A 24,190-nucleotide genomic window follows, 5' to 3' on the forward strand; every position below is an offset into this window, starting at 1 on the left:
AGTCTTTGTCGTTGTCAATGGCTCAGAGCTTCTTCGGAAATGTAGGGCCACTGGGCTCCGGCACCGATATACGAAGGCGCGGCGGCTAAGCGCCTTCTGGAATTCGAGGCGCCCCAGGTGGAGGCACCCAAAAGCACAAAGGGACAATGAGTAACTCTTTAATTATAGACGTAAGGAAAGACGGTCGTCAATTTTCAGATTTTGACGTTATGCTTTTGATAGGTGGCAGATTTGTTGCAGCCGTAGAGCGAGGCTGGATGCACCAAATAGCTTACATAATGCCCACTAAACTACTTGTTTCAGGTTCCTGTGACCTCAATTGCTAGTCTCGGGCGGTTTACAGCTCTGCTGGTAAATTTCTTGCCACTTGTGAGGAAGCTTTAAAAATTGCCTTGCCCCATCTGTTTCGCGAATAGAACCTCGCTACTTGGGGCGTCCATTGATTCCATCTCCTTAAACCGCCACAATGGCAGTATAGTCCATTGTTAGAAGCCAACAATGAGAGCCTGATCTTTCCCATCTTTTTGCACTCTAAAACTAGTCAATCGACTACGTGATTGGTGGGGCAAAGAAGTGGGGCGGCGTACTCTCCCTGCAAGCTTGGGTTGGGCGGGCGCTGAAGGGCAGTGGAGAGGGAGCAGGAGAGGACGAGGAAGTGAGGAAGTTAGTGAGTGAGGCTTCCACCTGATAAATCATTGCGGCCAATGAACAGACGAAAACCGGGCTTTCAATTTTATGATTTGCGGGTTCGTGAACTGAAATTGGCCCCCTGAGCTCAAAAAGAAGCATGCCCTGTTTCAGTGCTACAATTCCACCCACTAGTTTCACCTCTGCGGCGCAAGCAGCGAAAGGGGTCGTGGATTGAGTTTTCGCAGCCATTTCAAATGGCCCCTTTCACCAGGCGTAGTTGTCTAAACTTGTAGAAGTGAAATCCTCACTTGAATCGATAATACTCGAGACGAATTACTGATTTCGTTATTTGGTCAGTGCCCATTAGGAAGCTTATGCGATAGTAATATTTGAAGGATGGATTCGGGTAGCCGTTTGTAGATTATTGCGATTACTGCACTTCTCGTCTGTTCTTTCATATTTCCTGAGACAATCTTTGATAGGTGCTGCCATGAACCTCAAGAAAATTAATTCATTCTGGCAAAAACTTCAATGTCTGTCTGAGTTTTAGTGTCAAACTTCAACCACTCATCGAGACACTTTGATGATGTTGAATGGGTGATACACTTCTCCATAATTAATCTTCCTATGATGTTTTGTCTCACACTAGAGCCTTGGGCAGTCCCATTTGCTCGGCCTCATAGAATCGTGTTCCTCATGAGCTGTTGTTGCTGCTGCTGATGCTGTCAGTTGAGTTTATATATGGCCTTAGACTGTTCATTACCTTCGTACGCTGGCGTGATCTTCAATAAAGTCAATTCAGATACTTAGTGAGCTCTAGTCTGAAGACCATCGAGAATTGAATAAGACTATATCTAGATGACTGCTCCTGTCGAGAAGATCCTTGCCCGACGAGAAGAAAGAAGCAGGAAGTAAAATCTTCATGGTCTACCAACCAACACTTATATGTGCCATCGGAGAACCCCTTTGCAAACCCACCTCGAATCCTAACGTCTAATACCTACTGCCTAGTGCCTACCGCCTGCCGCCTACTGCTTAATGTCTCGGGCCTGCTGCTTAATGCCGACGGCCTTCCGCCATGCAGTCCCCCAACTTCAGCTTCAGGTCAAGCTTCTCATCGACTACCTTCTTCTCCCTCTCTTCAGATTAGATTCCAAATCCGCCAACCCCACCGATTTCTCAATTGATGATTTCTCTGGTGGAGGTGGTGTCGCCAGCGCACGCGGTGGTGGGCTCCTCAGACTCTAGCCTCGCTCTAGTTTCTCTTCCTCCTCACGGGACCAATGCCAGGGATCTCTTTTCGCCTCGCGCCAGGTTCCCTCAGAAATGCTCGGTGGCCCCGGTGCTGGCGCTCTCGTTCAACCCAACCGCACTGGCACTTTTTGCCTCTGCCCAAACAACAGTGCTGGTGTGGGACGTCGTGAAGCAGGCGAAGTTGGCCTCGTGTCGCCTTAGTTCGCCCGATTCGGCGCTTGCAGGCGCCTGGCTTCTGCCGACCCTCGCTGCTTCCGCTGGCAGTGGGTGCGGTGTGAGTTTTTGGGACACTCGCGCTGGCGCCAGAAAAGTGCACTGGGCCAAGGTGGCCCGAGACAATTTGTACTTTGTCGCCCGGGGAGAGAATGGTGTTTTCTGTGGTGGGGGCGATGGAATAGTTCACCATGTTGATGTACGGAATAACCTACATGAAGAGCTACGATTCGGCGATTTTAGTGCAATTGTCGGCATGAACACCTCGGCGGGCGGTGACCAGGTGGTGGTTGTTTTTGAGACCGGCGATGTGAGAGTGGCTGCGAAGAACGCCCTGGTGGTAGAATTCAGTGGTGTAGGAATGGCTGCGAAATCAAGAATTGGGTGCGCAGTGGACAAGGAGATGGTGGCCGTGGGCACTGAAGATGGGAAGGTGATGGTATGGAAGAACGGCGACAGGATGGAGAGTTTGGAGTTTGGGCTGCTGGCGGTGCTGGGATTGGAGTTTTGCGGTGACGATATTGTTGCCGTGGACGAACACGCCCTAGGGAGGTGGGCAACACGCAGTTGAAAAGGAACAATTGAGGCTTCTGCAAGAAGTTGTTGATTGTCATTGATGTTGCTTTCTACTTTTTGCTGGATACTAGGGGCTCACGGGCACCACCGGAGGGCTTGTTTTTTAGTGAAGGAAATCAAACCGATTTCGCTGAATGGAAGAGATAACAAAAAGCTTGGAGATTGTCATTTAAGTTAGCTGGCCTTATCGCCGAAGTGAATAAGCTCTTCCTGCTAACAGACATTCACTGAGCTCAGTGGATTCGCAGCCATTACAACTAACGAGGCGCCCTCCCAGAACACAAAGGTCTCAAACACCAGAGGTCTTCAAACAGTCAACATAAAACTGCTTGAAAGATTCCCTGTTTTGGCCCCACTGTAGGCAGCTTTAAATCAATTCATAGTCAATCAATTACGTGGTTTCCTTATCTCTCAATTCATCTCTCTTTCTCGATCCTCCTGCACTGGTCTCTTCTCACTACGCGCTCAACTCTGTTTGGCATCAAACGTCTCGGAATCAAGCCTTCACCAACATGTCTGCAGACGCTGAGCAACCGATGGTGAACGAAGAAACCACAGAAACAAGCATTGCCGAGGACTCTGGTCAAAGCACAGCGTCAAAGCTTCAAGCCGAATTAGGCTTGGCCCCAAGAACCATTGTGCTTGCCAAAGTGAAGGGCTACAGAGCATGGCCCGCAATGGTGCTCGATGAGAACATCTTGCCCGAAAACATCAAGAAGTTGAAGCCCAAATCCGTCAAGCAGCAGAAGAAAACGCAGCCGACGATTCTTGTGCCGGTGAGATTTTTCAGCGACGATACATACATTTGGATCAGGAATCACGACTTGAAGGTTCTTCTGGATGAGGAGATTCAGACCTTCTTGGACAAACACTCCACAGCAGGAAAGAAAAAAGATGAGCTTCTAGTTTTTGCCTATGAATTGGCAAAAGATCCCCCAGATATGCATCAGTTCAACCTTTGGGGCTCCAGAGGACCCCCGGATTTCAGCGACACCGTTGAATCTGTTGAGGAGGAAGACGAGCCCCCAAGAAAGAAACTTAAGTTGAAGTTGAACCTTAAGGCGGCAAAAACCAAAACCACCAGCAGTAAGAGCAAAGCACCGCCCAAAGCCTCGGCCAAGAAGACCTTAAAATCAACACCATCCAAGTCCAAGACCAAGGCAGCCCCAACTTCAAAGAGTAAGTCCAAGGGGTCAGCAAAAGGCTCGTCAACAGGGAAGCCCAAGACTGAAAGATACGCTTCGTACGAAGAATTCGAAAAAGATCTAGAAAATGACAGTGTCTCAGATTATGGTGAGTTTGGAAGTGACTGGGGACTCGACGACCCAAAGTATAATTTCGACAACGGAGACTTCATTTTCGAAGACGAACAGGAACAAAAGAAGTTCGTTGGGGAGTTCCCTTCTGCCTCGGACTTACAAGCAACCTCAGCTTACTACAATGAACAGTTCGAGAAAATGTTCAACAAAATAGCCCCCAGCTTGCTAGACGGCGACTTGAGCAATGAAAGCCAGATAATAAAGGATCTACGAGCAGCAGAGAAGCTTGCACACCAAGCACCATATATTGTCTTCACAAAATCGCTGTTATACAGGTGTTTAGTTGTTGCAGCTCACAAACCTGAAGAAAAGCTTCCTTCGGAAAATGTCAGACAGGCTATTAAGAATATCCTCGAAAGCTTCCTGTTGGAAACGTGCTCTTTAACAATGGAAGACCTCGTTTTACCTACGCCGCAAGAGACGCCCTCTCAGACACCTGGATTGACCCCGGCTCCTGAAAATGGAGTAAAACAGGAGGATACCGAGATGAAGGAAATTGTTGATAGATTAGAATCTTCCCAAGAAGTTGACACCAGCGGCACTACGGTTGCGACCAACACAAATGGTGAGGTAAATGGACTCGACCTGGACAGAATAAATAGTGGGCCAAATTAGAAGTCTGCCTTCTTTGGCACAGATCAAGCCCATAAGAGTAATGAACGGCAATCTTGAAAAATCGATCTCACCAACGTCATCCCGTGCATTTTGTCATGTCAAGTGTTCGTGTGAGATACTTTGCAGCCATCTGCTTCAGCGTGCCGCACTATGCACTATGGTGAATGAAGGTACCCAAAAAGTTCACCTTCCTCTGATAAAAAGCTTGTTGAGTGAGATTTGCACAACACCCACGCAGCATTTCCGATATCTAGCGGGCTTCTCAAAAATATTTTTTTATCTTAATTGCCTCATTGGTGGCCGTGTGTGGAGGTGAAGGCGACCGGGCCGGATGCCAGGGGAAACTGCAATAGGGAATGAGGAGCACCTCTAGACGCAGTGCGTGCACCCTTTACAGTGGTAATTCTTGGTGCCGATGCGCGTAAAGTGAGGACTGGACGTGCGCACACCGAACCTCCAAAAGGAGTTAAATTCTCAAAATTCCCCAATGAATCCTGTTTTGATCTTGCTTGATAAAGCTTTCCCTATCAGAACGTGTCAGAACGTATGTACTCGATGACCCACACAACGAACAACCTAAAGTTCCAAGCAAATACCACGAAGCACGAGCACTCAGCGAGTCCACCCTGGCTTTTGAAATTCTGTCAATTGCAATTGCACCTTGTTTTTTTCCAGGAGTGTTGATTTTGAAGATGTTACCCAATCGGGCACGAAAACCTTCCTATTATGGACGATGCATCACCATCAACAGATGAACATCAGTGCCAACGACGACGAATCGAAGCCATGGCTCGATGGACTGTTGGCTTGACATGCCGATAATGACCGGGCTTTTGTATTGCCGTTGTTGCCGGGTCTGCTCGGAACTTTTTCGTTGTTTTTTTTCTTAAGCTTTTCTTAATACGATAAAGGAGTTACAGTATACTAACATCAAAAGCATGGCTAACCAAACAAAGTTGGAGAGTAACGAGGAACTCGAATCCCAGGACCCACAATTCACACGTGGCTCAGTGTCCGGTGTTGGCGGTGATGAGGAGGAGGATGATGAGCCCTCGAGCGGAAAGCAGCAGAAGGAAAGAAGAAAGATCGAGATAAAATTCATCCAGGACAAGTCCAGAAGACACATCACATTTTCTAAGAGAAAAGCAGGTATCATGAAGAAGGCTTACGAGTTGTCGGTGTTGACGGGTACGCAGGTGTTGTTGTTGGTTGTAAGTGAGACTGGTCTTGTGTACACGTTCACCACGCCAAAGTTGCAGCCGCTTGTCACCAAGTCTGAAGGTAAGAACTTGATTCAAGCGTGCTTGAATGCCCCTGAGGAAGGGTTGGGCGACGAGCAAGGAGAGCAGAGTGATGGCAACTCTCAGGAACTGCCTGAGCAGAGCCCAGCACCACCGCAGGCACAAAAGCAACAGGCACAGCAGCAACAACAGATTCCACACCCTCAACAAGTACAGGCACATCAACAGCATCAGGCGGCCGCAGCGGCAGCTCATCAGCAGCAGCAGTTGCCTCCAACACACATGCCCCACCAGATGCCATACCAGGGCCAGGGCCATCCTCTGGGAGGATTGCCCATTCCCCCACAGCAAGGGAGCTACAACGATCCTTACAATCAGTACTTTGGTGGTATGGGCAATGGGAACATGCCTAACCAGCAGCAGTACCAGTAGATGTGAACAGGTGGAGAAAGTAGCGCATATGCGGAAGCAGAAGTTTAGTTCGAGAGAGTTGTTCCGTTGTTTGTGGCCAATTGAAGGCCACACGGCGACGAGGTGGCAAGAGAGTATACGACTCAAGTATGGACAGCGGTAAATTGATAATTTAACTAGTACGACATCGCAGGCAGTGTAGATTGTAAAGATGGCAGTAATTGGCAAACGGCAGAAGCAGGGCCAATGATGGAAGAGTTAAAAAAAAAAAAATTGTCTCACTGACATCATCTCCCTCGAACGGCCCTCAAAGAGGCTTCACTACCTAGCGCGGCACAAGAGGACACTTAGATTTCACCGAAAAGAGCAGTATAAGCCCTTCGGATCTGTGAGGGTCTGTGGCAGCAGGCAGGCAGGCAGGCAGGGCGGCAGACAGAGGGGGGGCTGCAACACCTCGACTGAGGTCACCAGCGGTCACCAATGTGTCGACGTATGTCTCACCCACAGCACACAGATTCGAGCACTTCTCGAGGGGCGAGGGGGAAAGTTCGCGTGCATTGCCCGACAATTAAGCTTTTCCCCAGGGGTGGCAAATCCTCAGCGTAGGACCACCCAGCGAACAATTACACACTCCGCCAGTGCGGATGGGCGACGCTGGCGAGATGCATCTTGCAGCGATGAGGAGAAGCCCTGCGCAGCGAGCGCTCAGGGTCCAAGGGGCCCAGGGCACGGGTCTAAGATCAGAGGGTCTGACGGGGGTCGCCAATGCCTTGATTGAATATGGTTTCTGAGCGAGATTTCAACCTGGTATTATATTGGCTCCACTGCCATTGGCTACTTCACCACTGTCGACACTGGTGGTGTGGTTTGTGAGGTGCTGCAGGTCCCGATAGCCGCAATGCTCCGAGGGCGAGCACCAGAGAACTCTCTCAGCGCGAGGTTGAAGAAGAAAGCAAAAACTCAAGGGTTCGAGCAAGCAGCCTCACTCGAGGAAGATCCAAGCATGCTCGAGAAAACAAAAATAAAAAAAAAGTTATACTGGTGCAAGGGCACAGTGTCTCGGGCAACTTGATGGAGCCACCCTCGGCTTGCGACCAGGCACAGTGTTGCTCCAAGAAGGATCAGGCTAAGGCCCTAAGTAGGGACCCCATCCTGGCAACCAGGGGGATTTCGGCTTGGAAGGTGGATCAAAGCAGATCAACCAAACGGCTAACTTGCAACTGGTCACGCTAGTGAAAAAGTGTATCGTAGTTCAAGTCCAGTGGGCCCCATTGCTGGCGCCATGCGGTGACAATCGTTCTAGACAATGCTGGCGTGGGCGGGTGGTAGCTTGTGTGTCTGCCTGCCCTCACGCGATTCCGTTGTTCCAAGGCCACATAAAAACCAAGGGTTTTTTCCTGCCCGAGGGAGGAAAGGCTACCCTCTGCTTGCGTGCTGTGCTGCCCTGACTAAGAGTGCGCTTGCTTGACCCTTTTGTTTCCCCCCTCCGGCGCTCGTTGTTTTTGGCTCCCCGTCTGCCAGAGGCTTTGACCACACTCACCTATAAACTGCGAGGCCCGCCCGCACAAGGGCTCGCGATACATTAGTCTCCCTTTTTTTTTTTTATTTTGGGCTCCAAGATTTGTCGCCCGGACTTTTCCATCTTCATCCATCGAGCCTTTCGAGATCATTCCAAGTGTCATCCTTAATCTCTGCGGTTTATCTTGTGTCACTACAGAAGACAGTTTATTCAAGCAGTGACAATTCCCGATCTCACCAAGTTTTCAAGTCCCTAGGTTGAAAGCAGCCAGATCATTACTTCAGATCACCCCCGAGACAGTCTGATCCAACGAATCCATTTTTACTTATTTTTTTTGATCTACTGGCAAATTCTTGATCTACTGGCCAAGACCCTTCGATCGAGCTTCAATCAGCGTTGCCCATTCAGTCGGCTTCTTCAGCAGCTTTCATCAACTGCCTTTCAACCCCTCTTCATCGACTTTTTAGAGTCCCCTAGAATAGACTAGATGTTTGGCTCTTCGCTGCCGCAGTTTAGGCTGCCCTTTGACAGGGACTCGTCGTCGTCGCGCCGCAACTCCCTCGAGCAGAACATCTGGGCGCCACTGCTGCCCAACCACCAGGGAGGCCCTACTCCGGCACCCTCCTTACAACCACGACCCCATTTTCACAGCGCTCCAAGTGCTCCAGGAGCCGCCCCAGGCACTGCTCCAGCCCACTTTTCCGCCCAGCTACCTTCGCAGCTGTACTTTCTGCCCCACCCAAATCAGTACCAAAACCAATCGTACCAAAACCCTCCTTCGTCGCAGTTCGGCAGCCTGACATTTTATGAGCTCGACTCCCGTGGCCGCAACTCGTCTGTGGGCCACTCGATGATGTCTATGCCACCTCCGCTGTTGTCTGGTGCGACACAAGCAGGCCTGACATTTTCGCATCCAAACCAGGGCAACAGCCAAAGCAACGACTTGGCGTTTGCCCCTGGCCTATGGGCATCGAATACCGCGGCCATGAATTCCGCTAAAGGTCAATTCGCCGATCCATCATCACCTCAAGCGCTGCCTGCTTGGGAAACTACCGCCAGGCGCCATTCGGTTGGAGATGTTTTCCCCGGACTGGGGCTTTTCCTGGCGCCCTACCTGGCGCACGCCCAGCTGCTGGCCGGCTGGAACATGTTTGGCGCTAACTTGTCGGGCTTTGCCGCCGCCCCTGCCCAGGTTCCCACGAGTCCTCAAGAGGCATCAACTTCTCAGCTGAATGTGGCATCTGCTAATACTACGGTCTCTGCTACGGCTGCTACGGCTGCTGCGACTGCTGCGACTGCTGCGACTGCTGCAACCACGAATGCCTCAGTTGCCCCTACCTCTGCCTCAACCACCGCACCCTCGCCCACAGCCCAGGTGCACGAGTATTTTTCGCTGGATCCCCACAAGCGGGTCAAGGTGACGGCCGAGTACTTGGCTCAGCGATTCTTTGACGAGGAAAAGTATTTGGGCGACTCGTACCAGCTCCCCAAATTCCCCGTGGAGAGCCTGTTGCATGACTACCAGCTCGTGCTTGTGGCTTTCAAAGCTGGTCGCATCGATGTGTTCTACTTGCCTTCGTCGCTAGAGCAGGAGCACCTCGGCGTGGGCGACTTGGTGATGGTGGAGGCAGACCGCGGGCGTGATTTGGGAAAGATTGTCAAGATGAACATCTCCATAGACGAGGCGCGCTTGCTCAAGCTCCTCCAGTTCCTAGAGCAGCAGGCAGCGCTCTGCGACAATTCGTCGCTGAACGATTTGTCTGTGAAACAGCTCCATGGGCCCCATGCCCACCACGCAGCCACGGGGGCGGCTCCGCCCACACTCCATTTCCCCAAACCCATCATTGGGCGTGCTCAGCATAACGAGATCATTCAGATTCTCAACAAGAAACAGGACGAGGAGAAGGCGTGCCGCTTGTGTTTGGCAAAGATCGCCTCGACGTCCAATATGCTCAGCAGTAATGAGAAGCTGAACCAGTCGCTGCCGCAGACGCTGTTGTCGCTGTCAGACTTGATGCAGATGAAGTTGGTGGACGCCGAGTACCAGTTTGACCGCAAAAAGTTGATCTTCTACTACTCGACGTCGCGCAGAATAGACTTTAGAGATCTTGTGCGGGAGTTGTTCAGAATCTACAAGACGAGAATCTGGATGTGCGCGGTGAACGGCATCCCGTACGTTCCCAACCACAAGAGGCGGCCGCTGGTGAACCAAGGACAGCAAACACATCAGGTGTACCAGAACTCGCCTCTCGGCGTCAGCGCGCAGAGCCTGCCCCTGGGGCTTGAGTCGGTTCCTCGCAAGCTCCCCATGGGCCCTGATGCGCCCGAGGAGAAGGACTCCGACAGAGAGAGCGAGTCGTTTGTGTTGAAGTCGCTCGTGGACACATTGAATCACTGATAGATCTAGGTAAATGTATTGTACAGAGGGAGGACAACGGTATATAGGAAAGGATATTTGTTAGATGATGATTGTAGAAGGGGCTAGTGTGAGAGACAAGAGGTGGAACCTTGCTGCAAAATAAGTCGCACTGAAGATTCTGCTGTTGATGTCGCACACTAGCCAATTGGCCAACACGAAATTCCCAAGGTGCCTGGGCCACACGGGGACGGAATAAGTGTGTGGGAGTTGAGAACTTATTTATTTAACAATGTGCTGGTTGTAAACTGAACGGTTTTGCGGGCACATAATTGCCGTGCCATGTATGTGTCACCTGTCATGAGTCAGCAAGATAAATCCAAGAGCCATGGAAGCTGTAGACCTCAGGCACAGGGCATACAGCATTGGCATAAAAAGAACAATAACGACTATCACCAAGAGCCTTGGAATTTACAAATTGTCTTTCACCGTGCTAAAAACGAGTTTTTTGAAAAGCACCCCAACAGCTCACTACAATTTCCATGGCCATCATGCTACTTTCAGCTCAAGAGGTTTTAGAGTTCAGGAAAAGTTCACAGCACCTTCGCTGGCAAGAAGTCACTGCGTAATTGCCTACCACGAAACAATCTTAACGATTCTTCGCACCCGCTCCTCCTCGCTTTTCTTCTTGACTCTGGCGATTGCTGCAAATTAGTCGACCTGCGGCTAGTTACACAAAAGATGGCCAACCGGAAGGCGGGAGAGCGATGAGGACACAAAAGAAGCAAAGGCAGCAAAGGGCAAGGGCAATGAAGGCTTCGTTTACTCACTCTTCGTGCAATTGGGGGCAAATTCCCCGTCTTTGTTGAGTCGACCTCGGGGACGCCGCCTTTGTCCATATATCCGCACCTGCTTACTAAGAGCGATAGTAAAGGCGGTGCATAATCTCACACCAATACTGCTTCACCGTGGGCCTGGTCGTGCGCTGCCCAGAAAGGTGATTCACCGGGTCCCATTAATCTGGTACCCAATAGGCATTGAGTTGAAAGAAAAAGGCATGTTCGGGACGCTGTTAGAAATGATTCGTTCTCCCGGAGGTTTCCCATATTGTAAATGTCCCATTTTGCTGCTGGTTAGGGCGGACAGTGAGTCTTGTACCTGTTCCCGTGTACCGGGGAAAAATGAGTAAGTAGCAGCAAAAAAAAAAAAAAAAAAAAAATTTTTACCCTCTGAATTTTTCCCTCGCCAATTTAAATACCGTCTCTCAGCCGAGAAAAAAAACGGCCCTGATCAATAACTTACCTCCTTCAAACCCTCCCGTCCACATTTTTTACGGCATGAATTATCAGCCCTCAGACTACCTTGCCGACCTAAATCTAGAGTTCGAGCTGCCTGCTTTGGAAGAGCAATCCTCAGGATCCCTCCCTGATTTGGACGTATTCTCCCACACCGACTTCTTTGATTTAGACGTATTCTCGTCTGACCATGTGGCGCCTTCCAAGCAACAGCAACAGCAGCAAACCCAGCAAAGAGTGGAGCTTCCTTCGCAAAGAGCTCCTTTGCCTCAGATCAAGGAGGAGGAGGAGGTCGAGAGCCCTTTGAAGCAGCATCTGTTTTCTCATGTGACCCCTCTGCCCCAGTACCAGCTGCATCTGCCAGTGGAGTACCAGAGCCAGCACCAGCAGCTTTCCGTCGAGGAGCTTAAGAGAAAAAAAAATACGGCGGCGTCGGCAAGATTCAGAGTGAAGAAGAAGTTGAAGGAGAAGCAGATGGAGGAGAGAGCACGCGAGCTCCAGGACAAGTTGAGCCTGCTTGAGAAGAAGGTTAAGACGCTTGAGATGGAGAACAAGTGCTTGAAGCTGTTGATCATGGAGAAGAACGAGAAGAGAAACCTGGACTTGTTGGAACAGATCAAGAAGAGATCGCTCGAGTCGCCAGCTTACTCATTCACGTAATCTTCTAACAGACGAGGCCACAACAGACAAAGCCGTCTGACATTAGCATCGATTAAAATCCAACTTTTAACGACCTTACGAACAATAACCCTGCCCTTTAGATCCAACTCTACTGGGCATATGACTAATGGCTACTTATGGGTGCCGTCCGGCGTGTCGGCACGACAGAAAAGACAATTTTTATATTTTTTTTTTAATTCTTCAACACAGAGGCTCGCACATGGTTGCGTACAGCCCATGGTTTCCAACAAACCGGGCATTTATCAGGACCTGTGGTCCACTTCGATTGAATTCACAATTGCGGTAATAACAAGTGTAAGACAGTAGCTGAATTGTAGTGGTTAAGAAATTGGAGGAAAATTTAGGCGGCTACAAGCTAAGAGTAGGTGATTCCTGCGTCAGTAACTGTCGCCTCAAGTATTCGCCTGTAGGGTACTCAATAAAGAGTTCAGCAGATGAATGATAAAAAAGAAAAAAAAAAATTAGATGAGAAGTTATTAGATATTGATGACAGTGGTATTTAAACAATTATGATCAATTTCCACAAAATTGGTAAAGGCTCTATGTGCTTTTCCCTGTTGATCATTATATGTTACACCTTCTTTGTTGTGCTATTTGGATGCAAAATCAGCTTACATTTGTAAACCTCGAGTCGGGGTCTCTGTAGAAAGAAAAAAACCGCAAACGTAAAATATGCTTAATAAAACCAAAAATTCCTAAGACAGAGCAGATGATCCTTGCGCATGAAAGTTGTGTTAAAAAGTCATAATACTTAAAATCTAGTCAAGTTATTACATATTGTCTAGCCTTATTGATAGGAACTCCTTAGACAGGAGTTGTCAAAGGAACACATAGAAGTCAAAACAAGCAATAGAATAGGAAACACACCAGCAGCTATTAACGGAATCTTCAGCAAACATCGAAAACCGAAAAAAAGCTCAATCTTCATCAGTAGCGCCTATGTGGGTGGAGTTCCGCTCATATGGTCCTACATTCTCGGAAACGCACTGAATCGGGAAAGTCTCCCCAATTGTCCAAAGACTTCTCAAATTATATTAATTAATCCCTTCTAACTTAACAAGCTAACATAGCACGCTAATTATTTTATCACATGTAATCTTTCAACCGTCATTTGGCACTAGTTTCCTCCTACTCAATGTCTCTCCGCACTGGCTGCGAAAGATAACGGCGCTAGCACCAGTACCCAAGGCAACACTCTATTGCTCCATAGACCTCCCTTGTCAACGCAAGCACCTTATCCCAGCAACCATTACAATTTGATTCCCCTCTGAGATCTAAATTTTTTCACATCTTCCCCCTCTTCTGTTGCTGACCTCAGGGCCGTCACTGGTCCTGCCTGCCTTCCCCCGGACTTTTTTCCTCAGTTTTAATCCAGAGAAGTCAAGTACCCCCAAATGTCTGAACAGGCTTCAGACCGCCCCGGGATCTTGCCAGAGGGCAAGTTGCTAAACCCAGCAGACATCTCAAAACTGCAGTCTCCTGCTTCGACAGAAATAGGGCCCGCAAAGGGCCTTTTTCATGATCCAGAGTATAACACAGAGTCCCATGTGGGTGGACGCAGCTCCACACGGTCGGTGTCACCATTGGAGGTGCCTGGGAACGAGAAGCAGAAAATGCAAGGTTTCGGTGTCAATGATGTGCTCAAGGAGCAAATCGATCTACGGCTTGCTTCAAACAACCCGTCGGTTGTGATGGAATTGGACCTAGACGGAAAGATACGATACATGCTGAAGAATTGGGAGCATATGGTGGGCACGCTGGTGAAAAAGCTAACAGGAAAGCCGATTCTGAGCATCCTTATCGGCAGCTCTGACCAGGATTTACAGGTGTTCAACAACGCCATTTCCCAGATGGTCACAGACAATGCTTCGTATAAAGTAAAGTTTCTCACGGCCACGAACGACGTATCAAGAGGCGATGTGAGCGTACAATCAGACCAATCATCTCATGAAGAGCGTGATCTGGTATCTTCAGACCAGGAAAGAGAACCTGAAGGGTCAGTTCCCACGAATACTACCCCGGAGACACTCGATACTGCTTCCACAAGCTCTCAGGTGTCAAACAATGGCGATGTCATAGAACTAGAGTCCCAGGGAATTGTCATTCAGGACACCAAGACAAACCTACCATCTTATTCCATCTGGACCATCAAACCGTTTGAGCACATAGACATGGAACTAACCATACCAGACGCTCTTTTTGACCTTCTAGGTTTTGGTTCTGAAATTTTCGAGGGCTACCTTTTGAGTCTAAAGGAGGCTGGCATTATAGACGAGGACTCTGTTCCCGACCCCAAGCTCATCTTGTGTCATATTTGCGAGACGAACATCCCAGCATGGTTCATCGAGAAACACTCTGATCTATGCATTGTAGAGCACAGAGTGTCCGAGGAGCTTCAGTTGTGTCATGACGCTCTTGCAGAGCAAAGAGATCTTATTTTGAAGGTTTCGGACAGTTTATGGCTGCAACAGTTTGAAACACATAGTGGCTCCCTGAGCCTGCTTCTGACGCTTAGCTCCAACTCCTCCACATCATCTGGGGGTGCTGGTAATATTTATGACTACAAAGGTATTCCGTTGCCCTCGATGCTGACTGAGGCGTTGTCCCCTCGTGGCTCCGTGCCTCTGTTGAAGACCATAACCAAAAATTCCATACTCCGAACTCGTAAATTTCCGTTTGGTATTCTCCTGAGGCTTCTTGAATATTGTGACGAGGCCCTTGCCATAAATCCAGCAGATAAAGATGAGGAGACGGGCGAATTGCAATTCTCCCCAAATACCGAACGTGCCATTAGTGCAGTAATGAACTGGAAATCTCTTGAGACGTCGGATCCCGCAATCAGAAGAATGGTTGACGATACGCAACAAGTGGTAAATGAAAAAATGGAGTCACTCACTAGACTCATCTCTATCATTCAATACGGTGACAAGATCAAGGAGGAGGTCGACAGTCTTGTGTTACAATCTGTAAGAGAGACTGTTGCTAGAATTAGGGAGAAAACTCTCCAGCAAGAATATCCCGAACAACGTCCTCGGACTCATTCCTCAAGAACCACCATTCGTCATAGGTCTTCATCGTCAAGCGATTCTGGATCTTTTAAAACACCCATGTCAGTGTCTGGCTCTGGATTGCGTGTCGAATCTAATTCGCCTTCCGCTCTACCTCCGCTGCCCTTATCTCAAGCTCACAATTTGCATTCACCTCAGCCGTCTCGTGTGCGGAGCCCTCCTTCAAAGCTTTTGGGTGAGCCCTACGATACTAAACAGAAGACTTCACCAACCACATCGCTACACTCCATCACCCCAAGAGACTTTCTCAAAGGCAGAATTAGCCCACTGATAGAAGAAATCGCTAGGTCTGTGTCTCGTCCAGGTTCAGCCAATTCATCCTACTCGTCGCAAACACGTCAAAATCATAAGGAAGTTGAAGAGGCTTTGAGAGATCTTAACATAACTAGACATCCAGCTGAGTCCTCAGATAGCTCAAGTGTTTCTTCACCTAGACGACATTTGTCTCCTACTCCGTACACGGAACGCTCGAACTTTAACACGTTTCAGAGAAACATCGTTTCCCGAATGGACCCTTCACCTTTGAGCTCTCCCTCCATGTCACACGCCGATATAAATAATGATGAGATCCAAGGCGTACCTCCTGCTTCGTTGTCGAAAAAGAGGACAAGCTCCTCAGGGAGTAACGCTCTACCTACATTGATTACGAATCAACAATGTACTCCGCTGCAACATTCTGCCAATACCTTCGGAACACCTGGACTTGGTCATACTCGAAACAGCTCATCGCTTTCTGCAAAGCCGCCCTTGTCCCCTTTGCTTGTATCACAGACGCCGGCGTCCAAAGCTCTGACAGGAGGTATCAAAGACTATGAAATAATTAAAGCTATTAGTAAAGGTGCTTTCGGAGCTGTATTCCTAGCGAAGCGAAGACTCACTGGCGATTACGTTGCAATAAAGTGCTTGAAGAAGAGGGACATGATTGCGAAAAATCAGGTTTTGAATGTCAGGTCAGAGAGAGCGGTGATGATGAAGCAGAGTGACTCCCCGTATGTTGCTCAGCTCTATAGTAGTTTTCAGACTAAGGATTACTTATACTTGGTCATGGAATATTTGAATGGTGGTGACTGTGCTACTCTTCTCAAAATGTTAGGAACTTTGGGTGACAAATGGGCCAAAAGGTATATTGCAGAGGTAATTGTTGGTGTCAACGACTTACACATGCGTGGCATCATTCATCGAGACTTGAAGCCGGACAATCTTCTTATTGATAGTGCTGGTCACTTAAAGCTCACAGACTTTGGTTTGTCAAGAATTGGTGTTGTGGGAAGACACACAGCGCAACACAGAAAAAGCTCAACTTCAGAGCATGCAATTGAGCTTTTTAGAAAAAGTATACTGGGCAGTGGAACATTGCCACAGAGTCCTTTGATTATTGGTAGTGGCGACTCTCCAGAATTACTCCCTTCCCTGCAGCACAAGCGTACTTCCTCAGTTACACCGTTCTCACTTTCTCCAGCTATGGAGCACATGAAGTTTAAGTCTGGATCAGTATCTACACTCCCAATTAATCCAACGAAGATGTCCACAGATTCTCAAGGGCAGCAACCGCAAAGGAAACGTTCAGGGTCACTTTTTAGAAACAGCGGAACTAGATCAGGTTCAAGTAGTAGCGGCTTTGATTCCCCGGGCCTCAAGCCATCACTTCAAAGAACCTCGTCGGAATCTTCGTTTGCGATCGTGGATGACGATTTCCAATACAGTCCACAACAGAGTGAAAATAACATAAACAGCTTCACCCTTTATAACCCTGAAGAGGATGAGGGCCAGACAAACAAGTTTGTTGGAACCCCTGACTACTTATCACCGGAAACCATCACTAGTGATACCCAAGGTGAATACTCCGACTGGTGGTCTATTGGATGTATTCTATTTGAGTTCTTGTATGGATATCCTCCATTTCATGCCGATACACCGGATCAAGTCTTCAAAAACATACTTGACGGGAAAATAGACTGGCCACCTTTGTCAGAAGAGGAAGAAAAGGAGATATGTCCACCTGAGGCCAAAGATCTTATTAAGAAACTACTTGTAATAAATTATGAGGAGAGATTAGGATACAATGGAGCCGACGAGATCAAGCTGCATCCATACTTTAATCATATCAACTGGGAGACGTTGTACTTGGAGCTGCCTGATTCGTTTATTCCAATAACGGACGATCCTGAATCGACAGACTACTTTGATGCTAGAGGAGCTGACATGTCGCATTTTCCTATTGAGGATGAAAACGATGATGAGGACATGATGAAGTGCGATAGGCTTCCAGTGTCAGCTAGAGAAGTTGAGTCTCAAGATGGTTACTTCAACGCTCAGCCTCCGCCTCAGCATTTATCTCTACCATCTTCACCAATGCTCGGAAGGAGAGAAAGAAGAAGTAGCAGATTGGCTGACTCAAGCGAATTTGGGTCCTTCCACTTCAGAAACCTAAACGTTTTGGAGAAAGCCAACAAGGATGTCATAAACAGATTGAAGAATGAACATTTGGAGCACAGAAACAGCTTTTCGTCATCTTCTTCCGAATCTACCCCCTTGGGTCATACCAAGTCCCGAGGGCTGTCAATCTCGTCCACAGCTGTCAACCCTGGAAGTCCTTTCAAAAGACCGGTCTCTCCAGTGGCTAATAGGTCACAGTCGCCTGTGAAAGAAAGAGGAAGTGTTGGGTCAATTAAAAGAGAAGCTAGCATCAGCAAAAAGGAAAGCACAGGATCACTCCGGAGGGAAAGGGCCGACGAAAGAATACCGACACTCAAACAGAGCACGTCATCACTAGCTCGTAATATACTTCAAAGAAATTCAGGTGACTTGGCAAATTCGCCGTCCACCTCAGATTCAGATGACAGCTCTTCTGCCTTGTCGAGGGTGAGACAGAGAAGGGACAGCCAAAGGAGGACAGGAAGCTTTAACAAGTCTTGCCCGCCCAGTAGCGCTTTGTCAGCCGATGGATCCGTCTCTTTCGATGCTGCCGGATTAGATGTCCTATACTGTGAGCCAATCCCAATCGTCAGGCACACTGTTGGAAAGCTTATGGAAAAGGAGAAATGTGTTGTTCTTTCAATCTCGAACGGCGATGAGTTGATCAGGAGGGCGACGAGTCAGGTTAAATTTGACCTCATCTTCACTGCCCTAAAACTCCCCAAGGTAGATGCTATTGATGCGGTGAAATTGATCCGATACACAAACGGCATCAACAGTGACACGCCTGTAATTGCCATTACAGGCTATGCCAAGGAAGCGCAAGATCTGGGGGTATTTGACGCTGTTCTAGAAAAGCCAGTTGATTCCACCCAGATGAGAGGAGTCATTACCAAATTCCAATGTCAAGATATTGCTGTTGAGTCTGATCCTGAGGATTGACATGGCAATCCGCTTTACAATTTGAAGACGTTCTACTTCTCGTATATACACTGTCTTTCATTCTTGCTATAATTACATAGTTCTAACATGGGCAGGTCAAATTGGGTATCATCTCCTACCTCGAAATGATCGTTGTTCTCTCGATCTCTCGTATCTCACCGTCCTCTGTCTCTTCAAATGACTTCTCCACCATCACTCGAGGCTGTTTAGGCTTGGGTGAGGCGCTATTTGCGGGCAGCAAAACGTCCTCTTCTAGCTTGCGCTTCTCAGAAGATTCTGTCGTGGTTTCCTTGTCTGTCTTCGCCTTCTCTTCACTTGTCTCTTCAGGCCCACGAAGATAATGCTCCCTATACCACTTCAACTGAGCAATGGACTCCAAAATGTCTGATCTTGCGGTGTGATTACCCTTCTTCCTAGGGAACCGTTTCATGAGCTTAGGGTTATGACGCATGCCCATCTCCATGATGGTCGAAACGTCCATCAAGCGGTAATGAAGGTGTTCAATCACGCGAGGGAACTCCTTCATCATGAAGAACTTGTCCATGTGAATAGAGTTGCCTGCCAATAAAGACGTGCGTGGCTCTGGTATGTATTTTTGAATATACTCAAGCAACTCGTTCTCGACTTTACGCAAAGTCTGCTGAGGATTGGCCAATACCTTCGATGTGAGGCCAGACTTGCCATGCTGGTTGACACACCATTCGTTCATGTTATCCAAAGTTCGTTTGGGAACATACACAGTAGACTCATAGCCCTCCGGGTCAACGACGTTTAAGTTACCGTCAGTGATGATGCAGCAGATCTCTATGATATGGTCAGTCTCCACATTGAGACCCGTCATTTCACAATCTATCCAGACCAACGGCATAAAGATCGAGTTTTTTCTCGTTGTGATCACTCTTGCGGCTGTTTTTGCCGCAGGAGCTCTTCTGAAGAGCCCAGTAAGCATGGAAAACATGTTGCGTTCACAAGTCCAGGTGAGTTGGTCTTGAGATGATCATTGCGCGTACAAAAGCAGCTGCAGCCGAGACGGGCCGGTGAGGAAACAGTCCGGTAGAGACCAAGAAAAGGAAGGAACTGTAAAGAAGAAATCCCACCATATTGATGCCACCTAATAATTTCAGGAATGATATCTCTCCTTGCGTCTGCTGTTACAAACTGGCGGCAGTATAGGTATAGATAGGTTTACACAGCCAGAGCACTCCATCATCAAGCTTTTAGACTCCACGAGCAAACGAGGCTCTTCGGAGACAGGTGAATCCAGAATCAAAGTGTCATGAGAAAGGCTCTGTTGAAGAATTGAGCCCTAATCAAGCTGCCCTTTTCTAGCTCGGGCTGTATTGATAGCCTCCACGGGACGGCTTATTCGCATGGGATTTTTCGCAGTCATTTCCGGGTAGTCCACTTTCCCCTGCCCACTTCAAACCCACCTACAACCTCCATCTCCTCACCTTTCCCTTCCAATATCTGCCATCACTCGACATGAACCTCCACAGCCCAATTCAAAGCCAGAGTGCAATGCTCTAGAAACTTGCCAAAGCCTCGCTTGTTTTAGTCACGGTGCCAAACCCCCAATTGGGGTCTACGAACAATGGGAAACCAAACGATTTCTCCACCAGGCATTCTCCAATGAAAATCTCCGCCGAAAATCTCCATTGGAGAGTCCCCACAGTTCGGCACAGTGGAGCCCGTCAAACGGTTTCGTCCATGATCACGAGTGCAGGGCTCCCTTCACAAAGGCTACATGGAGGGATCAATGACTCGTAATGAGTCCTTTCGTTGTGGCTTAAACGGTGTCCACACGGCTCGAATTTAGTTTTTGATCAAGCAATTGGAAGAAAGCCAGAGATGGGCCTCGGCAATTGCCCATGCCATCTTTCTCTCGAGGGGCCTTAAGAACCCTCGGTGGATTCTCCTAGACACTCGGCTCTTGTCTATATCCTCGCTCAATATTGCTTGGGCAATTGCCTATGGACTGTTGGCGACGGACCTACGAGCGTCTCGACCGTTTCAGAAGGGGCCCAATTCAATGACGTAGGTGGCTGCTGAGACTCGTACTTCTGTGTCTGGCAAGCATAGCTCGCTTCAGTTTTCGTCACACCTCGGCGAGAGGCCCCGATTACTGCCGACTGAGCATTGGACCCACTGCAGCGCCATGCAAGACTTCTGTCGCGAAGAAATACGAGCGACCTCGTTAAATGAGGCAATTGACAGAGACTGCTGGAATTCCAATGAGCTAGATCATCTTATTGAGGCCACACGAGCATAAACATTATCTTCCATTGAGAGGGTTTCTTCTTCTGCTCTTGCTCGTCTTCTCTGCACCTTTCAGTGCCCTTCTCTTGCCTACCCGCACGCCTACACAGAAGATACCTTCCCACCCGTGCCATGACCGTTGCAACTACTCAGACAGGACACGGCTGTGCTAGCAGCACTGATGCCCAATCAGTGACACTTTTTGTGCTGCACCAATTGCAACTCGATAAGCGCCGCTGGCTTATCGGGACTCGGCCCGGGAAGCGACTCCAACATCACGAATAGTGACACTGGCCTTGTTCCTTTACTACTTAAGGAGACCAATTCCCCCGTCCTATGATGCAGAATCACCTATTCTTCTGGCTTCAACAACCAAGCTTCAGAAATCTTGCTCTCTTATCGCCGTCTCTTGGCTTCCTCAATTGCATGTTCCCTGAGCCCGTGACTCAAAAGTACTCACCTCCACCCGTGCAGCTGCTTTTCGCAGCCATTTCAGATACTCCCTCTACCCACGATGCCTTGTGCCTTTTGAAGCTTTGGAGAGCAGTCTCTTGCTTGAAACATCGAGTTGCAAGCTCAAACCCAACAGTGTGGCCGCTGTTTGTCGTTTACGCCTTGCACCGCTTTGCTCTTTTCGCCTCTGCGTTTGCGTCCATGCCCGAGTTCAACCCAAACCTCCATGTTCTCCCGCCTTTGGACGTAGCCTGGGTGTGGCACTCGCTTCTAACGGCTCCCGAGGCCTGCTATGCCATGTTTGCTGAATCTGCGTTTGCCAACTTCTTGCAAGTGCCGTTTCCCTTGCGTCAATTGGGTGATGCCATCTCCTCATCCTTTGACTATACCCCAGATCAGCTTGCCCGCCACAATTTCGACGCTTTGCTTGCCAATTTCGGCAAGGGTTACTACTTGGAATACGAGAATGTCACGTTTGATCCTTCGTCAATTGTACTTCCCGTATACTGTCCCATCTCCAAGGCTCTTCTTGTGTCGGTGCCCTTGTCTCACTTTGCCTGCTCTTCGTTCCTGGTTCGCTCAAAGGAGGGCGTTATTTCCCACCACTCCCTTGCCAGACGCCAGAGCGATGCTGCTTTGACACAGCTGGCGTTGCGCCCGCTGCGCTCGCTTCCACTTGAAGAGCGGCCTTCGTTCGGCTCTCCGGGCTCTCCGTCCACCGACTCTTCCTCACCTACGTCGCCCATCAACTCCAATTCTTCCTGCGCTTCTAGCCTGCTGACTCCAACTTCGTGGACCTCGCAAAAGTCATTTCTGTTTGAGTCTGCCAATCCTTTGGTCCATTTAACTATCGAGGAAGACTGCTTACAGATCCTGGGCGACTGGATCGACCACTTGGTGCTTTCGCCAGTGCAAAACATCATCGACTCAGGAAACTGGCTTTCCCACCCGAAGCTCTCGGTGATGCTTACCCTGGCGGTGATGCGCTACAAAAGCTTCTGGAAGCTCTTGTCCAAGAACTCTACGGGGCCAGCTCTTGTGCCTACGCTTGACATTCGCTTGGTGTGGTATACTCACATGGCTCGGTTCAACGAGTACGCCGACTTCTCGGTGTTCCACACAGATGTCATCATGGTGCCTCCAGTCAGCGGATCTCAAACCACCAAGGATCTCGAAAAGACTGCTACCTTGTACCAAAAAAGGTTCCACGCTCCTTACCTCCACTGTGGCCACACAAGGAACTCTCCGCCATTTTCCAGAAAAACTTGCACGCTATCCTGTTATAAAAATATATATGAGCTTTTAGCTCCCTCGGGCGATCAGCAATGAATCCAAAGATAGTATTTATGTTACGACTTATGATACACGCATACACCAGACGACATTGATATGTAGACATCGAGTAGATATTAAATGACTCAAATACATTTAGCGCTTACCTCCACTTAGTTGCCGGGACACGACAAAAGAGTTATAAAATGGTTTAATCGATTTCGAGTATCAATTGGCAGAAATTGCATTTAGTGAGTTCTGCCCTCGTATCACGAGAATGAGTTTTACCATACTAGGCATTTTTCAACCGCTTCGAAAAATCCTAGCCACAATCTCGAACAGATGGGAAAGCAATGGACTCAAAGGTTTCGTCGATTTAAAGTCCACTAGGTGGCCAAAGCGCCATTTTTCGCTAGCACTTTCTGTGATAGCCATCGGTCCAGCTTTAACCGCGCCAGAGGTGCGTACTTTTCAGGTCCCAGATCGGTCGTTTTCACCATCAACTCTTCCAGAAGCGAAAATGAATAAAAGAGACACTTTTTACTACTGGTACTTCATAATCCACATTCCAGTCACGATAATAATGGACTCGACCATGGTGATCCCCGAGGTGTATCAGCCGAGCTTTCAAAGATGGTTGGCCGAATTCCACATCACCGCCAATAAGGATTTCCTCCTTCAAGAAATGCCCTTGTGGCTTCAAATTTCTGCTACTTTTGAGCTTTTTGTTCAATTGCCCATATTCTTCCTTGCAGCAAGAGCTTTGAGACGCAATTGCCAGAAAATCTATGTGTTGATGACTGTTTACGGTTTCAACGCATTCTTTACCACCTTATTGTGTCTCGCCTACGCTTACAGAGACGCTCCCAAGCACGGCTTGACCGCAGCAGAGACTTACAACCTTTTGGGTCTCTACACGCCGTACTGCTTGATTCCTCTAGTGATGATGTTGGATTGTGGTTGGAGAGCTACCCAGCTCATTGAAAGGCCGAAGACAGAGTAAGCACAATTGAGTTCTACACATTAAAACTTGATATACCACGATGTATCTTCAATACACAATCTAGTTATCCTTCTCGATCAACTCGGTGGCAAAGGCAATGTACTGCTGCTCGGCGTCCTCCTGAGAAGTACCCTCCAAGTCCTTCCAGGCTTGCCACTTGTACTTGCCCTTCAAGTCGAACATACCAGGTTTGTCGGTGTTGTTGTCGCTGACAGTGGCCTGCTTGTAGAGACCGTACAACTTCAAGAGAGCGTCGTCGTCAGGACGGGTCTTCAAGTTGGAAACAGCTTTGGCCTAGAGGTTAGTATTTAGAGGAAAACGGGCAGGCAAACTGAAGCCGTCTCTATTTTTGATTGTTCTTTTTGCCTCTTTTTCTCATCAATGATTAGTTGCCCTAAAGCATCTATTTCGGCTTTGTACCTTCGTGTCCAATGGCGGCTCACTTGTTGGGTAAATTGCCACGCAATTGATGGAAGCAAAGCGGACAAAAGCCATGAAATCAAAAAGAATTTCCTTTTAGAAACAAATGAAAATCATTTACACATACTTTCTCTTCGAATTCGGCAGATGGCATGGTTGGTGGTAGGAAAAAGTGTGGGTGTTGGCCAAGATCTGTGTATGATCTGAGTGCGAAGTGGGTGGGCAGTGAAGGAATGAAACAGCCACCGTGG

General features: G+C 48.5%; 9 protein-coding genes across 9 annotated transcripts; 7 read left to right on the plus strand and 2 right to left on the minus strand. All coding sequences in view use genetic code 12, as the record gives it.

The window, feature by feature from the left end:
• Nucleotides 1-1,816: 1,816 nt before the first annotated feature.
• Nucleotides 1,817-2,668, plus strand: CJI96_0001814 (uncharacterized protein; the record flags this gene model as incomplete). Its single annotated transcript, XM_029035342.2, has 1 exon — nt 1,817-2,668. The coding sequence occupies one exon, from the start codon at nt 1,817-1,819 to the stop codon at nt 2,666-2,668; it is 852 nt and encodes a 283-aa protein (XP_028890584.2).
• Nucleotides 2,669-3,185: 517 nt separating this feature from the next.
• Nucleotides 3,186-6,280, plus strand: CJI96_0001815 (uncharacterized protein; the record flags this gene model as incomplete). The annotated part of the gene is made up of 3 exons (XM_029035343.2): nt 3,186-4,593; nt 5,139-5,151; nt 5,545-6,280. The coding sequence occupies 3 exons, from the start codon at nt 3,186-3,188 to the stop codon at nt 6,278-6,280; spliced, it is 2,157 nt and encodes a 718-aa protein (XP_028890585.2).
• Nucleotides 6,281-8,265: 1,985 nt separating this feature from the next.
• On the plus strand, nt 8,266-10,176 carry CJI96_0001816 (uncharacterized protein; the record flags this gene model as incomplete). The annotated part of the gene is made up of 1 exon (XM_029035344.2): nt 8,266-10,176. The coding sequence occupies one exon, from the start codon at nt 8,266-8,268 to the stop codon at nt 10,174-10,176; it is 1,911 nt and encodes a 636-aa protein (XP_028890586.2).
• Nucleotides 10,177-11,471: 1,295 nt separating this feature from the next.
• On the plus strand, nt 11,472-12,089 carry MET28 (Met28p; the record flags this gene model as incomplete). The annotated part of the gene is made up of 1 exon (XM_029035345.2): nt 11,472-12,089. One exon carries the CDS (start codon nt 11,472-11,474, stop codon nt 12,087-12,089), a length of 618 nt encoding a protein of 205 aa, XP_028890587.1.
• A 1,415-nt stretch (nt 12,090-13,504) lies between these two features.
• RIM15 (protein kinase RIM15) lies at nt 13,505-18,535 on the plus strand (the record flags this gene model as incomplete). The annotated part of the gene is made up of 1 exon (XM_029035346.2): nt 13,505-18,535. One exon carries the CDS (start codon nt 13,505-13,507, stop codon nt 18,533-18,535), a length of 5,031 nt encoding a protein of 1,676 aa, XP_028890588.2.
• Nucleotides 18,536-18,650: 115 nt separating this feature from the next.
• On the minus strand, nt 18,651-19,493 carry REX2 (Rex2p; the record flags this gene model as incomplete). The annotated part of the gene is made up of 1 exon (XM_029035347.2): nt 18,651-19,493. The coding sequence occupies one exon, from the start codon at nt 19,491-19,493 to the stop codon at nt 18,651-18,653; it is 843 nt and encodes a 280-aa protein (XP_028890589.1).
• A 1,637-nt stretch (nt 19,494-21,130) lies between these two features.
• Nucleotides 21,131-22,573, plus strand: CJI96_0001820 (uncharacterized protein; the record flags this gene model as incomplete). The annotated part of the gene is made up of 1 exon (XM_029035348.2): nt 21,131-22,573. One exon carries the CDS (start codon nt 21,131-21,133, stop codon nt 22,571-22,573), a length of 1,443 nt encoding a protein of 480 aa, XP_028890590.2.
• A 538-nt stretch (nt 22,574-23,111) lies between these two features.
• Nucleotides 23,112-23,519, plus strand: CJI96_0001821 (uncharacterized protein; the record flags this gene model as incomplete). The annotated part of the gene is made up of 1 exon (XM_029035349.2): nt 23,112-23,519. One exon carries the CDS (start codon nt 23,112-23,114, stop codon nt 23,517-23,519), a length of 408 nt encoding a protein of 135 aa, XP_028890591.2.
• Nucleotides 23,520-23,579: 60 nt separating this feature from the next.
• ACB1 (long-chain fatty acid transporter ACB1) lies at nt 23,580-24,093 on the minus strand (the record flags this gene model as incomplete). The annotated part of the gene is made up of 2 exons (XM_029035350.2): nt 23,580-23,813; nt 24,067-24,093. 2 exons carry the CDS (start codon nt 24,091-24,093, stop codon nt 23,580-23,582), a joined length of 261 nt encoding a protein of 86 aa, XP_028890592.2.
• Between the last annotated feature and the right edge of the window lie 97 nt (nt 24,094-24,190).

This window comes from Candidozyma auris, chromosome 2 (genome assembly GCF_003013715.1).
Source record: "Candidozyma auris chromosome 2, complete sequence".
In the NCBI taxonomy this organism is placed as follows: Eukaryota; Fungi; Ascomycota; class Pichiomycetes; order Serinales; family Metschnikowiaceae; genus Candidozyma; species Candidozyma auris.